At 45.7% G+C, this 16,340-nt stretch overlaps 1 protein-coding gene across 3 annotated transcripts in view; it reads left to right on the forward strand.

Moving 5' to 3' along the window:
- ankfn1 (ankyrin repeat and fibronectin type III domain containing 1) overlaps nt 1–16,340 on the forward strand; it is a 72,347-nt gene that overhangs the window by 17,531 nt on the left and 38,476 nt on the right. For 2 of the 3 annotated variants that reach the window (XM_023949534.1, XM_023949536.1), the window contains exons 3-5: nt 3,382–3,577; nt 7,379–7,580; nt 13,792–13,986. In XM_023949534.1, coding sequence (XP_023805302.1) covers nt 3,410–3,577; nt 7,379–7,580; nt 13,792–13,986 — 565 coding nt within the window. In that variant the 5' untranslated portion in view covers nt 3,382–3,409. Of the gene's footprint in view, nt 1–3,377; nt 3,578–7,378; nt 7,581–13,791; nt 13,987–16,340 lie in introns of all 3 variants that reach the window. The other variant, XM_023949535.1, reaches the window with a different exon arrangement.

The raw sequence follows: 16,340 nt of genomic DNA on the forward strand, positions 1-16,340 counted from the left end.
AACACAGCTGCCAAGAGTAGCTCTTGGCCAATGAGTGTGCAGCTCTTTGCGTCTCATCATATTTTCTATATACTGAGCCTCATTTCATAATTTTTTCCCTCTTAAACCACACTCAAACCATCAGAGGTTTCAATAATAAATAATAATAAAATTAATTTCGCAGTGTGTGTGTTTGATGCTGCTCCCGACACACAAGTGACCACCAATCATTTGCGCGGGTTACGCCCAATGTCGGAACACATATATAAAGATTTGATGTGCTGCAGACTGTTACCCTCATGGTCAAAATGGCTTAATTCAGAGTATAAAGATGAACACAGGACGTTTCTGGAAGAACGGGAAGATTCTTACTTTTTTACTGAACAGAATGGCAAGACACGATGTTCATCATTATGAGCTTCTGGAAGCAGTAAAATAGTTCATGGCAGAAAAGAACAAAACGTATCCTGGAGAAAATAAAAAACTCTTCCTGATCAACACAAATTGTCTCTTTATTAACAAGTTAAAGCTTTTCAAAGTGCACATTCAAAGGGGAATCTGTCCCACTTTCCGTCTTTGTGGAGCTCACAGCAGAAAGCTGCAATCCAAATGAATAAAGCGCAGAACGTGAAGCTGTTTGCGCAACTGGACAGAAACTTTACTTGGTTACGTGGTTTGAGGACCTGCAGCAGAAACAACCTCAGATCACTTTTCTCATGGATCCTTTAATGCAGAGATTGAATGCCTGAGATCCCCGCTTGTCACTGATGAGGCAGCGAGAGAACTGGAGATGATTGAGCTGAAATCTCTCTGAAAGAAGCCCCTGTTACACTTTGGAGAACAGAGAAATCCCCGTGTGGAAAAGAGCTGCTCTCAAGCTGCTGTCGATGTTCTCCTCAATATGCGTCTGCCAGTCCCTGTTTATTATTTTGAAACACGTGAAATCAAGGCATCAGTCCGTTCTGACTGACACTCACGTACAGGTACCGTTCAGAGAGGCTACGACTGGCCTTGGGGTTAGCCCTGCCTTCAGCCCCTAAGACTCATGGGAAGTGCTGCGTTTTGGTTATGCCTGTATCCACAGAGAGGGAGGTCCCAAATATTAGAGTTTCCAACAACCAACATTGTGTTTTATCATGCTCAGCCTGTTTCCCATTGTCTATCCCCATCAGCCAAGGGGTGGGGGTGGGCGGGTGAAAGGGGTGGGGGGTTGTGTGTAGGTCTGGGGAGGGGGCTCTATTTTAATTTTGTGCTTGTTTTATATTATCAATTTAATTTATTTTGTCAGACGAGGTAAGACAGGAATCTCCCTGGACAATGATGTTTGCGGATGACATTGTAATTTGCAGTGAGAGTAGAGAGCAGGTGGAGGAACAGCTAGAGAGGTGGAGGTTTGCTCTGGAAAGAAGAGGCATGAAGGTCAGTCGTAGTAAGACAGAATACATGTGTCTGAACGAGAGGGATCAAGGTAGAAGCGTTAGGTTACAGGGGACTGAGGTGAAGAAGGTGCAGGAGTTTAAGTACTTGGGGTCAACAGTTCAGTGTGATGGGGAGTGTGGAAAAGAGGTGAAGAGGCGAGTGCAGGCAGGTTGGAGCGGGTGGAGGAAAGTGTCAGGAGTGTTGTGTGACAGAAGAGTGTCAGCAAGACCCAAAGGAAAGGTGTACAAGACAGTGGTGAGACCAGCTCTGCTCTATGGGTTAGAGACGGTAGCAGTGAGACAGAGACAAGAGGCTGAGATGGAGGTAGCGGAGATGAAGATGTTGAGGTTCTCCTTAGGAGTGACCAGGTTAGACAGGATAAGGAACGAGTACATCAGAGGGACGGCTCATGTTGCCTGTGTTAGCGACAAAGTCAGAGAAGCCAGACTGAGATGGTTTGGACATGTTCAGAGGAGGGATAGTGGATATATTGGTAGAAGGATGTTGGAGATGGAGCTGCCTGGCAGGAGGGCAAGAGGACGGCCAAAGAGGAGATACATGGATGTCTTAACAGAGGACATGAAGTTGGCTAATGTTAGGGTAGAAGATGTCCATGATAGAGTGAGGTGGAAAAGGATGATTCGCTGTGGCGACCCCTGATGGGAAAAGCCGAAAGAGAAAGAAGAAGAATTTAATTTATTTTGTTTTAGTGTGAGGCAGTTTGTGTTATGTTTTTCTAGGATAAGTGCTTCTGGTATATAAATAAAGTTTGTGTGTTCAAGTTAAAAACTAAGCCTGTTTCTACTTCTCGTCCCCACCTCTCTAACCCCCATTTATGAGGTTTCTCAGACAAAGATAGGTGGAAATGAAATTTTGTCTTGAATGGCACCATCAGTTATCCACTGCATGACACTCTTTGGGTGGTAGGTACACAGAGAAAGTGTCTTGCAGTTTTTGTAACCATAGCTTGAGGGTCCACAGTTTATTTTTCGTTGCATCATCACCGAACACACTTAAGGCGTCCTGGAAGTGACTTACTATCAGCAATTTCAGAAGGCAATTTTGAGATATCGCATCACAGACTGCAGGGAGCTTTGTCTGTCGCCCAATAGCTTCTCACACTGGGCATTTGTATTAAGCCCATGTGCATAACCATGCAGAGAATCTGCTTTCTTTGTTTACTGATGTTCCTTCTTTGTGTTGCTGTACAGGTTTGTTGATTATGCAGCGTCCTTTAGCATTTTACCAGTGATAAACTATTTGAAATGCATGTATAGTCTTCAGTCACTTCTATTCTCTATGCCTTTCCCAACACTTGCAATTAAAATAACAAAAGGAGCTTGATGTTTCTTCCTCCATCTGTATTCTTTACTTATTCCGATGTCCTTCAATGACTCATTTCTGAACTCTTGCACAAAAAAGGTTCCACTTGTACTTACTTGTCTGGGCTTCCACAGCCCCTAGTGGAGTGATAATCCAGGAGGGGCATCAAACTCTAGGCCTTGAGGGCTCGCCTCTTGGCCTCTTGCTGGTTTTCCAGAAATCCTGCCTAATCTGCTTATTACCTGGATCAGGTATGTTTAGCCAATAAGGAGCTTTAATGGCAGGCTGGTAGGAAAACATTTAGGATACCACCACTGAGGCTTGGATTCTTACACCCCTGCAATTTAGGGCAGTAAACATATAACCAAATTATAAACAATGGGTTTTTAGTCAAAGTTTTGATCATGCTGATGATATTTGGGTCTCAAATGTGACACGTACTGTCTCATGGGGTTTATAATCTTTGTTTGAACTTGTAATTTAAAATCAATACATGACATAAAGTTATCTTTTCCAAAACTCAGTGTTTTCACACTGAGTGTAGATGGAGCGTATACTCAGTGCATACGCTCCAACTAAAGTGCCATCACATTACTCCGCTTGGGAAAGTTAACTGTGGTAACTCTTTCGCCCTCTGACCACCTCTCTTTGCTAAGGTAGATACTTCCCAGCTGTTACGACTCTGCAAATGCAGAACCTGCAGTTGTCCCAGAGCAGGAAGTGCCCGGGTGGGCCGGCCTCTCCGAGTGCTGCCAAGCGCCTTTACAGAAACCTGTCAGAGAAACTGCGGGGAAGCACCTCATCCTTTGAAGATGCCTACTTTTTCGGGAAGACAGACAGGCTCCGTAAAGCGTCGGTAAGTGGATTCTGCTCAGCTTCATCTCCATGAAGTCATTATTCTCAAGTCTGAAGTCTTGTTATTTACATGTACTTGCAATAATGGAATTATGCAGCTTTGAGTAAATAAGGCTCTACTTTTTAAAACAGAATTTGAGACATTTTTTTCACTGAAACAATTCTCAGTTTAATGGCACGCTGCTTAATTTGTGATTCTACTAGCTGGGTATGGTTGCACCGTTAGCTTATCATGCAGCTGCTTTGAATTTTTGCAGTTTCTGTTTAGATGAAATTAGTTTAAAGCAATTACAGTTCCCAAATGCTAAAACACACTGTCACGTACGAAGCTTGAGGAAGGACCCAAAATGCAGAGACAGACTGGCACAACGTTCCCAGGCAAAGGGGTCTATTTCTCATTAAGAAAAAGCGCTGCTGAGCAGGGAAACCAAACCAAACCAAACCAAACCAAACCAAACCGAGATGAGAGAAGCCAATCAGTGAAATGACAGTATGGACCGGCACAGAGGAACGCAGGGACAAGACATATATACAAACAGGACTGACGAGACACAGGTGAAAACGATCAGGGGAGATTGGGACCAGGGAAGTAAAACTCAAAACCATGACATGCAGGAAACCTTCAAAATAAAACAGGAAGCAGAAGTCAAATCATGAAAGAAACAAGCAAAAACTAAGGAAAAACACCCAAATAATGACACACACTTTCTCGAGCATTAGACAAATTTCACCAAACACAATTTTTTTTCTAAAATAAAACCCCCCACGTCTTGGTAACATGCACCTATATGGGAGTTAGTGAGGCAGCTGCAGGTCATTGGGTTGTCTGGACCCTTGCAGGGTCGTAGAGAGGAGCAGCTGCATCAGAACGGGGGGCACAGGTTTATCTTCCAGTTCCCTTGAAACACCTCCAGGGATGTCATAAAAGGTGAGGGTACCGTTGTCCTGCATGTGGTAAGCTTGCACCTGGAAGCGACAGTCTTTTGACTTGATCTTAGAGCTAACTCCTCCTTCTCCGCACCCTGCACCTCTTCAGCATCTTCGCTCATTCCCAATGAGAACAATCCACTTCTTTGGTTCTTTTAAATATTCATGTATGTGTGTTTGCACCATTAATGTACATTGTGATTTATAGGGTAGCGAAACATGTGGGAAGGTCACTCTCAGGTGACAGGTGTCTCCATGATTACACTGCGAGCGACGTTTTAAAACATCTACGTCCAAATCCACCAAAGCTCATACGCTTCAATAAACCTATGCAAGGCAATATTAATTGAAATTCGTCAATGTTTATCAAAGTAATGTATATCAGACTGTCTTCCAGAAGTATGAAAAAGTATTTATAATGCTAAAGTAATTTACATACACTTATGACGTACTAGTGATGCCTCGTATGATGCCCAAATATCTCTGCCACAAGATCAGTTAAAGGGTTATTGTTAATGCTTGATCAGCAAGCTCAAGATAATAACAGTAAGTTAAAATAACTCAGAAGCTAAAAACGTATCAGCTACAGCGTTTTGGAGGTTGTACTGTCACTTTTTCTCTTTTAAGCTCTTTTTATATTTTTTTTGGGAAGCTCACGATTTGTTTTTATCCCCGAGCTCAACAGAACTTTGATATTTTATGTATCTGGGTCCCAGTGACATGCGGTGAGATTGATGGCTGGTGAGGCACTGACTCATCTGGAGTCAGATTTACAATGAAAGAACTAAATGTTTCAGCATTCATCCAACGGCAGCTAACAGCTTATAAAAATTCACACAATAACATATTTGTCCTTCAGAGAATATTTTTTTAATGGACATGGACAAAACACTCTTCTTGTGTATGAATTATCCATATATCCTGTAAACAAATTAAAGTATACAGATGTGTTCAGCACACATTTGACCCTCAGTAACTATTTCTGGTATTTTTCCAACTTCAAATGCTGGAGCTTTAATCAGTTATTTATTTATTTATTTGTTCCTTTCATGAAAATTGATGTTCAAATATTTACATGTTTCTCTTACATATTGAACATTTTCATGATTGGAAGGGAGCAGAATTGAAGAACACAATTCTTATAATTATCTGCTCCCTTTTAAACATTACATTTACATTTCTCACACCATCACCTGTGCTCAGATTTCACAATGTACAGTTCCACTACACAGTAAATACATTCCATTCATTTAATACATACATTCCAAAAATTGCATTCAACAGTCAAGTTTGTACAAACTAATTTGTTTAGCTTTATACATGCGTTTAAATTTAATAATATTTTGACAACTTTTGAACTGATTCTCCTGGGAATTCCACATTTTTACCCCTGCTATAGACAAACACTTTTGCTTTAATGTTGTTCGAGCAATCTGTTGTTTGAAATCAAATGATGTCTGTGAAAATGATCATAAACATATAAATTATTTTAGTTTTTTTTTTAACTTACTCCCATGTTAAAACATTTGAAAAACATGTTTGGCCTTACTTTTTGGGTCCATGCTCTGATCCTTCTCCACAAAAAGCTCTATGATCTGTTGGAAAGTTTTCCTTAGTTTCTTTGAGTTTAATGAGTCTCTCCCTCTCAATGGAGACAGACGTCCTCTGTGTGTTCTTTTTCTACGGCACCAGTATAGCCACAAAGCAGCTGTCAGCTCATGTCTGACCCCTGCTGGTAAGGGTTGCCTCACCTCCAGCCTTTTCTGCAGGGCTTCCACCGCACGTCTGTGTTAACATTGAGTCCTGCCGTCAGCCATGAGGCACAGCACTTCAGAGCCTCACCCGGAGTTTCTGATCGCGCAACACTCAAATCCTGCGATTTTAACCTCACAAACTGGGGAAAACATGTGGAGTTGATTGAAATTATATATTTACCACAGATCAGTGAAAAATAATACAGTAATCCCCCGCCCATTCGCGGTTTAATATTCGCGCCCCGCCCATTCGCGGGTGGCTGCAGATGACGTGACGTCACAAGCGTGAGACGCAGAACAGCGCTGATTCCGCGAATTTTGAAAAACGATTTACTCTGTACTGTACTGTAAAGTATAAAGACCCCGAGTTGGACAGAGCTGCGGGCAGCCGGCGCCCCCCTCTTTCTGCCAGTTGCTGGACCACAGCGTATGTCAATCAGCGGTGGGCTGCTGATTGGTGGATTAGAGGGGGCGGGGCCTACCTGGGTGCGCGTTGGCTGAACGTTCTCCTCCGGCTGAGTGTATGAGCAGGCTGCGCTATTTTTGTTCGAGCTGTAACCATTCTGACAAGGTTAATAAAAGCCAATAAACGCCCTGCATAATCTCCAGCTTCTGGAAATGAACACAGGGGGATTACTGTATTTACTTAATTTATCTTTTTCTATTATATCACGATTAAGGCTGTGCCTCATTTGCCCCACCTGACAGCACTTCACTGCTGGGTCCAACATTAAAATAAAACTCTTTTTTGCTTAAAATTTTGAAATTTTTGTGTCCCTTTTAGTCTGAGGGTGTTTTTTTGGTTTGCTCAGTCTCATAATAGGTGACTACTTTTTATAAGTTCTTTGTCAATCGCTTTTTTTCTGACAATCTGTCAATTTAGTCAGACTTTTAATGTGTTTTTTTGTTTTGTTTTTGAATGTATGTTATTATGGAGTATTTTGTGATCAAAAAGTTCTCTTAGTAAAATTTGACTTGATGTGACGTTCCCAAGTCAATCAAAAAGGGGATTTACTTGTGTGAGAGTGTACTGAAGGCTCCGCTGTGATAATAATGAACACATCCTGAAACTTTGTGACATTTTGGAACAGAAAGCGTGTTTGCTGCTTCAAACTCTGCAGGTCAGTGAATGCATCTTTGAGGCAGTGGAGCAGCAGGACTTGGACACCGTGCAGATTCTGCTCTACCAGTTCTCAGCTGAGGAGGTGGACCTGAACACTCCCAACAGTCAGGGTCTGACGCCACTTGACATCGCCATCATGACTAACAACATGCCCATCGCAAAGCTGCTGTTGAAAGCTGGTGGAAAAGAAAGCCCTCACTGTGAGTGTGTGGATGCTTGCCACCAATGCAAATGTGTGCTATCTTAGATGACCCCCCCCTTCCATTGACGTGTTCTCCCTACCATGATAAAGGTGGATAAAGGTGGAAAGATTTCATGTAATCCATGGACACCAGTGAAGATCACAAATCATTGAAGAAAAAAGGTTCAGAGCTCTGACTAGTGGGTCTAGATGACCCAACTCCCAATGTTAAAGTGCCTAGGATAGCACAAGGGTTAAGGTTTTTTCGGTGAAATCAAACAGATATTAGAGGAACAAGCCCTTAGGCAGCAGTAGCCGTGTCTCCATTACACAGATGGGCAAAACTTTGTTGGATTTCTTGAAATTGTTTTCATTAAATTATAATCATGTGAATAAAAAAAAACCCAACTCATGTGATAAGTCATTAAAAACACGGATGTGAACAATACTTTGACAGCAGATACATTCAAATTTCTGCCACGGCAGTAGCGCTCATCATCGTCTATCAAAGGAGTCGTCGGCGTCTTCTTCACCACGAAGCAGCGAGCTCCTTACATGTGAACAAGAAGTGCGTTAACATTGCTATCTACAAAATGTCTACCTGTGCAGAGTTGTTGGTCACATGACTATTTTAATTCGCAAAAAAAGTGTTCCAATTGCAGTTTATTGCAAGCGCTAAATCGTGTCTCCACTAGGCAAATTTTTTGACACAAATCCAATTTGCGCAATTTCATAGTCAATGGAAATGCAGCTAATGACCTTTGAAAGCAAGGGATTATATTAAAGTCCTTTAATCTTGTGTCTAATGTGACAGTAATCTACCCGACAATTACATGCATGCACTGTGGTTCTGCACGCCTGTCCAGGCTCTCTGGCAGCAGGTATGTGCCGATTTATCAGTCTGGCTTAAGGTTTCAATCACAGCTTCACCGTCACTTTGTGTGCTTGGTGACATGAGTGCCATCGATGTAGAAGGAGGATTAGGCTCTATCATTTTCATAACTCTTTGCATTGCTAAAAAAACTATTTTAACAAATTGGAAAAGCAAGAAAAATATAAATATAAGTCAACACAGAAATCTGCTGCTTGATCAGATCAGCTTGGAAAAAATGTCAGCCCGAGGTTCAAGTAACTTTGAAAGAATTCGGTCTCTCTGGTCTCCCATAGCTGACTCCATGACTTAGGGGATGGGGGGGCCTGGTCGTCGCTGCTCCTTGCCCTTCTGCCGTGGGCTGGGGTGGGGGCCGGGGCCTCCGGTGCCTGGCGGGGGGTGGTGGGGGCTCCGTTGGTCGGGGGGTCGGGTCCGGCGCCGGGGTGGGGCGGGCTGGGGCGCTGCGTGGTCCTCTGGGCTTGGGTGTGGGGGTGCGTGGTGGGGGGGGGGGGTGGTGTTCTGGCTTGGCTTGGGGGGGTGGTCCCTTTGCCTGTGCTGGGGGGGGGTTGGCGGGGGGCGCTGCTCGGGGGGGGGGGCCCAGCGGCACTGGATGGGCTTCCCATCTACGCCTGGGGCTGGGATCAGCCCTTCCCTGGCTCTGGGGCGGGACGGGACAACCCTCTTGGGGCCCCCGGGCGCTCTGGGTGGCTTCGGCTGCGGGGTCTGGGGTGGGGTGGGGTGGGGGGTCTTGTCGGCCCTGTCCTGTGGGGGGGCATTCTGGGGGGGGGGGGGGGGGGGCACTATTGGTACGGGGCAGGGGGGGTTGACGGGTCGGGGTCTCCGCTGAGGCCATCGGCGGTTTCCCCGGCCGGTTGGCTGCCTCGGTCCCGTCGAGGCCTGACCAGAGCTCTTCTAGGGCCGGCGTTTGGGGGTGGGGGCCTGGGCTTGCTCCGGGGGGGGCCGGCGCTTTCTGGCTCCTCTCCCTCTGTGTGGGGTGGGTGGTGCTGGGCCTGGGGTGTCGGCGCCTCCGGGGGTGGGGCCCCTGGGCTGGGTGGGCCTGGCCCCCTTGCTGGGGGGGGGGGGGCGGGGGACAGCTGTTTGACCACCGGGGGACAGTCTACCAGCTGTCCCCAACTTACCCCCTTCCTCATATAACCTCATAATAGGGTGAGGGGGTGGGGGGATTAGCCTGCGATGAGCCTTGGGGGGGGGGGGTTTACTAGGCAGTGGCCCCCCCTCCTATGGTTGCCGTATGGAGTGGGCCCCCCCTCTTTCGGTTTTATTTGCACCTTAGACATGTAGGGCCCTTGGTAGGGGGGGTGCTTGGACATCACTGCCAGCAAGCAGCAGATGTCCTCCTAGCACCCTACCCGCCAATTTTAACCGCACCTTAGACATTTAGGGCCCCTTGGTGGGGAGGGTGAGGGGACATCACTGTGAGTAATCAGGAGATGTCCCCTTAGTGCCCTACCCGCCAATTTTAACTGCACCCCCCTTAGTACACACACCCCTCCCCCCTCAATATATACATCCCAACATAAACACACACACATGCACACACACACCCTCTTAAACACACATATACGCACACACATTTTGCAAGGAAGGTGGGACCTAGGACCATCTGTCCCCTGCCTCTTCCCTGGTGGGGGGTACGGGCCCCTTTGGGGCGGCGGCCGTGTCCCCGGGGTGCCGGCTTCCTGGGCCCGGCGGTGCTCTCTCCGCGCGGTGGGGGGGTTCACATTACATCTGAGCCGGGGGTGTTGGTGTCCCTGGGGGGTGGGTTCTGGTCCTTGCTCCTGAGCGCTGGGCCCCGCCTAACTTCCAACTGTGGCCGAGCCTGGTCGGGCCATATTTACAACACCCCTTGTGGGCCCTCTTTTTTCCCCGGGGTTCCCCCCTCCTGGGCGGGGGCGGCGGGCCCCTGCCTTGCTCCTCCCTGGACCAACCGTGGGCCGGGCGGATGGCTGCCTGGAGTGCGGGGCGGGTCTCCCTTGGGGGGTCCTGGCTCGTACCTGGGGTTGGGGCGGGGGGATGCCCGGAACTCCTGGGTGGTGGTGGGGTGCTCATCTGGGGCTGTGGGCGTCCTTCTCCGGTGGGGGCCTGCGTTGGGCTCTCCCGGCGCGGCGGGGGGGCTGTTCTCCTGGTTGGGCTGGGGCGGCCCTCTCTTTCCCTCTGTGCCTCCCTGCTCTCTGGCTCTGGGGGGCCTTGCGGCGGTCCTGCTGGCCCTGGCCTGGGTGGCGGGCTTGGTCGCCCGGGCGGCGGTTGTTCCCTGCCGGTTTCCGTGTGGCGTGGGGGGGATTCCGGCTGCCGCTGCTGCTGCGGTGGGGGTCTTGGGGTGGGGATGGCTGGGCGCTCTCCTTCCTTCTTTACACATTCCACCATCCATATTAGAAGAACATGAGCACTCACCTGAGCACGGGTGTTGGCTCACCTTTGCACTGGCGGTTTGCGTGACTTAGCTGCTGAGGCTTGACTAATTTGTTGGCCCAGCCCGTTTTGTCTTGGACACCCATGAAATCCACTTTTCTTTTTGTTAATTGTTTTCTGTCCTGACATTCAAAGTTTCTTTCCGTAAATCCTTAGCATTGGTTTTACGGCAGATGTACTTTCTGATACAACACCTCTGCAATTACCTGGATTTGGAACCATTACAATTAAGCAGTGGATTGTGCCCCTTTGTGGTTACGTAACAACTAGACTTTTACTAATGTGTAGAACATGGCCATAACAACCAATACAACTTTGGAGTCAAGAAAAATCTGCTATGGGTTACCTGGTGTCAGTAGGAAAAATGGGAAAGCATCCACAGAGTATTCGGGGCAGCAGTTCACACACGATCCAGACACACTTCTCCGGTTTGTTCTGTTTTATTTACTAACTTCTTGAGAAGTTTAGACAGTCACTTTGTAATGGTGAGGTGCCTGATTATGAATGGTGAAAAACCTGAACAAGAAACAATATTTCATCAATTTATAAACATAAATGTGTAACAAATATATCAAAAGTTAAATTCATGGCTCCATAATTAACTCAACTTGCACAATTATTTTTTAAAAGTTAACTACCAGAATTCATTGACAATACAGCAAAAAAATAAAAATGTTTTATACTCAGCGGTGTTCTTACAAATAACATTCAATGAAAGGCTAAACAAAATTTGCGCTGATGTGACAGCAAATGCGGAAGTGCACAGTGGATCGCCACAACTTTGCCTCGCACTACTATAGAATCTTACTGGCTGCCTCAGTAGTTTTTTTATGATGGATCATAAGTTTACCGATCTCTTGGAAAGCTCAGTCTAATCTGGTGCTACAGATGCACCTCATCCAAATCAGCTCCAGTGCTCACAGCTAAAACTTTGACACCGCGCCCCCTACCGATTTTCACTTCCCTTTTCCTGTCTTTTACTCTATTTCAATCAATCAATCAATCAATCAAGGCTCTTGCGGGGGGGGGGGGGGGGGGGGGCGATGCCCCTTCCCAGTGCGTAGAGCCGACCAAAAAAACAAGGGTCTTCCAAGCTTTCCGGTCTTGTGCCAGAAGCTCAGTATCCTTCATAGCAACCCCATAAGGTTTAACATCCCCTGCAATAACATCTGTCCACCGAGTACGGGGTTTGCCTCGAGGTCGTTTCCAGCCCGCAGCCCCTGGGTTAAACTCAAAGATGGCCCGCGTCGGATGGTAAGAGGTAAAACGGAGAAGATGGCCGAACCATCTGATGCGGCGTTGCGCAACAAGGCAAGAGGCTTGGGGCTGGCAAGTTTGAGCTCTTAAGGCTTTGTTAGAGACATGTTGGGGCCACTTGATGTTCTCAATGGTCCTGAGAGCCCGGCTGTCGAAGCCATCTATTCTTGCGGCTAAGCTCTTATTTAAGGGCCATGTCTCAGAACCATAAAGCAGAATGGGAAGTACAGCTAGGTTGTAGATCCGGAGCTTTGTCTTGCGCGAGATGTTTTGATGACGCCACAATGGTTTTTTGAGAGACTTTACTCTATTTACTCACTTAAATTCATTTTCTCTCAAATTTATTGGGATTGACTTGCATGTTTACTTTAGAATTTTGTTTGATTTTTACTTTTTATGTTTCTTTTTTTCTTCTATTTTTTATTTACTTTAAAACTAAAATCACTTGAAACATCAGTTTCACCTAGTCTGACCTAATTCAATTCAATTCAATTCAATTTTATTTGTATAGCCCAAAATCACAACAACAGTCGTCTCGATGGGCTTCGAAGTAAAACATGAAATCAAAAGGATCACGAATACAAAGAGTTCAATAGAAAAATACAAAAATGAACTAACAAACTGACTAAGCTATACTGGCATCCCTGCCCTTAGACCCCCCTTCGCGGTAAGGAAAAACTCCCAAAAAAAACGGATTCCGGAAAAAACGAAGAAACCTCAGGGGTGCCCACATGAAGGAGGGATCCTCCCCCAGGACGGACAGGCGATTTACCAGAAATCTTAGAGAAGAATTAACTTATCTAAATCTACAACTACATATATAAAAGTCCAGCAGACGAGCTTCATCCAGCCGTGGTTATCGGGACAGTCAAAGGCGCGAGTCGAGCCGGAGACAGGAACCACAGCCAGGTGTAGGAGCAGGAGCAGAGACGAGGTACTCGGTCAGGTACAGAGCAGAGACGAGCCAGAGATGAGCCAGAGGCAGGATCCACAGCCAGGTGTAGGAGCAGGAGCAAAGGCGAGGTAAACGGTCAGGAACTGGAGCACGGATGAGCCAACTGGAGTCTGGAAGCACTCCCACTCCCCAGGAGGGGAGAGGAAAAGAGGGACAATACATGAATCGCACTGCACCAAACAACCTAACTGTAAGACTTTGGTAATCTGGTTTCCTTTTAATCTTTCTCATGATGATGTGTTACCAAAAAGATTAGAGATTTTAAATATAGAGATGTATAAATCTCAACGTGCAAAATGAGAGATTTGTTGAAAACAAAAGTGAACACCCCCACTACTCTCCCTTATGAAAATGACATAATTTCCCAGTTTAGTCTCAAAGCCTTTGATGAATCTGTTGTAGCTGAAAAATGCTTAAGGTGGTGTACTGAGAAGAAAGAAGAACAAGAACAAAGATCAAAGATGTAGTTTTTTAGCATCAATATCTGTTCTTCTTTTTAAAAACTAAAATCAAAATTGTCTCTGCTCTGAGGTTTGGGGTTTTAAAAAATTCCAAGTTTTTCAGGGTCTACACAAAGCCAGATTTTAGTCCAAAAACACACATTCTGGGAAATCTGACATAGAACAACCACTTTCATGCATGCAGAGTTGCATTTCTGTACAACACAGAGACTCGGTGAAATGATTGTCATTTGGTTCTAACTGCTCTATGTTACAGTTGTGACAGCAGAGAGCCGTGAGGCTCACCTACGCTCTCTGGTGGAGGAGGCGGAGCGGCGAGCGGCGGAGCTGGCAGCTGAGACCCAGAGAGATGGCCAGTGTCTGGAAGCCTGCCACCAAGACAAGCAGCTGATGGCCTGGCAGAAGAGGAGCAAGCTGTATAAACGCATGAGGACGGGTTTCCAGCATGCTCGTGAGTCCCCTCCTGTACAAAAGGCTTTGTGTGTTTTTGTGTAACACCCGTGTTAAAAGACACCTATGTGACCATTTTGAGTCTTCTGGGCCAACATCAATGCACTTGTGTGTGTTTACTGTTTTAATACTGTACAGAAGTTCATGACTCAGGTAGGCATTGTGATGGACACCCACACCACCACCACCACCACCCATTTACCAATGTCACCATCTCTTTGTGCCACCTTCATCTGGCAGGTTACTCTGGAGCATCCATGGTTTGAGTATCAGCTTCCTCCCTTCTTCATATAATAAAAAGGGAGTAAAATATTTGGTAAATAAATGTTGACATGACAAAACTAAAGCAGCAGAAAAAAAGCAATCCCTAAATACACAGAGGGTACATCTTTTCTGTCTCTCCTCTTTTTCTGTTCTGTGCACTCAAATGTTTATGTCATTTGATTGTGATGATAATTAACTACATCCATCGGTTTGGGTAAAACTGAGACTAGTGTGAACACCTGGTTAAGTGCTAGTGTCCTCCAGCGGAGGGCGCCCTAGGTGACCGCCGACTTAATTGCTGGTTCTAGAGTGGTCCAATCTTTCTGTAAAGAGAGGAGGCGTGTGAAGAAGTGGGGGAGTGGCTTGATGGAACGCGTCTTGAAAACATGGAAAACTACTCTCAGGGGGTATTTACCGGCATGAAAACAGCTGAGGGTGATTAAGACCAAAACCTCAAATGACCTATATTGAAGTGGGGGTGGGACGACATGACAATATGGGGCCATCGCATCATTTTTGCTTAACAGGCTCACTGAGCACTCTATGACCTAGCTGTTTTTTCTTGCATATTCAGCCTGCATCCAGCCATGAGGGCAACTGTAACTAAGGCATTTCCAGACCACAGAGATACTGAGATAATTGCTCATCTTGGTCCTTGTTTGTATGGTTTGCTTCATGTCTCTTCAGTTTTATACTGTAACTTCATTATCAATTAAAAGTAAAACCATGTAGGCTTTATTACTGTAATCTGGTTTAGCTAAACTTAACCCTTTAGAGCAGGGGTCGGGAACCTATGGCTCGCAAGCCATATATGGCTCTTTTGATGGTCACATGTGGCTCGCAGACAAATCTTTAATCATACTTTTTTTCATTAGACCAGTCCTTCTCGGGCGCGATGCGATGCCAGAGGTCAGCTTACTATTATCTATTATTTCACAGAGTTTGTACCAGCCGGAAACCTGTGAATTGCCGTGCCTAAAACTGCGCTCCCGTCTCTGAGGAAGAGCGCGCAGTTGTGGGGATGGGATGTGTGAGGAAGAAAGCAGAGGGTGGGGAGTTGTGGGGACCGGCAGCAGGTGAATCCACAGGGATTGTAATAACGTAAAACCCGCTGCCCGTCACTCACTGCAGTGTGTGAGTGTGTGTTTGGCTCCCCGTCTGCATGTGATCAGTCTTTCTCACATCTACAGAACATTCAGACCAACCAACGATCACGTTTCAAGTCTCAACGCCTGCATGAAGCAGAAACTCACCACGGATCAACCAGACTAGACCATCAGCAAAACTACCACGAGAAATACTCATCATTTATTAGCAACAGCATAACAATGTTATTAAAAAGAATTCACAGACTAATTGTACTTTAAAAGTGTTGAAATTACACCAAATGCACACATTCATTTGCATATTTAGTTTTAAACATATTGTCGCGGACTGAGTTTAACTTGGCTGTTGGGCCGCGTTAAAAGTTCTGGAGTTCATTAAAACGCATCAAGCAGAGATCTGATTGGCCCTCAGTTTTGTCACTCAGCCTGTTGTTAGGTAATTTGGACCAATGGGGTTCAGCTATGGGCCGAATAAGGGAAATGGGAGGGCTGGAGCGGGAGCAGGTGAATATAAAGTTGGGAGACGCGCTGTCGTCTCGGCGGGAGAGATTCAGGAGTTGCTGAATTAAGTGTACGGCGTTTGTTGCGGTCTACAATAACAAGAACAAAGAACCTTAAATGAGGTTAAGTCTCCGTGCCTCAGTGTGGGAAAGGGACACCACATTATTGTATGGCTCTTTCGAAGTTACAATTAAAAATATGTGGCGTTTATGGCTCTCTCGGCCAAAAAGGTTCCCGACCCCTGTTTTAGAGCTACCACATCTGCTCCTAAAAGGAACAAAAACAGCTTAAAATGATGTTTTTCTGTTTCCTTATGATGTTTTCCTGCTTATTGCCTTCGTTAATGGATCAAAAGCAGTTGTCTGTTTACATTTTTTCTAGAGCTTTGAAATTACATTTTTCTCATCAATGTGCGGAAATAAAACATTTATTTGGATAAATCAGAATGATTATTTCAGTCTCCCAAATACATTTTTTTAACAAA

Source organism: Oryzias latipes, chromosome 19 (assembly GCF_002234675.1).
Source record: "Oryzias latipes chromosome 19, ASM223467v1".
Classification (NCBI taxonomy): Eukaryota; Metazoa; Chordata; class Actinopteri; order Beloniformes; family Adrianichthyidae; genus Oryzias; species Oryzias latipes.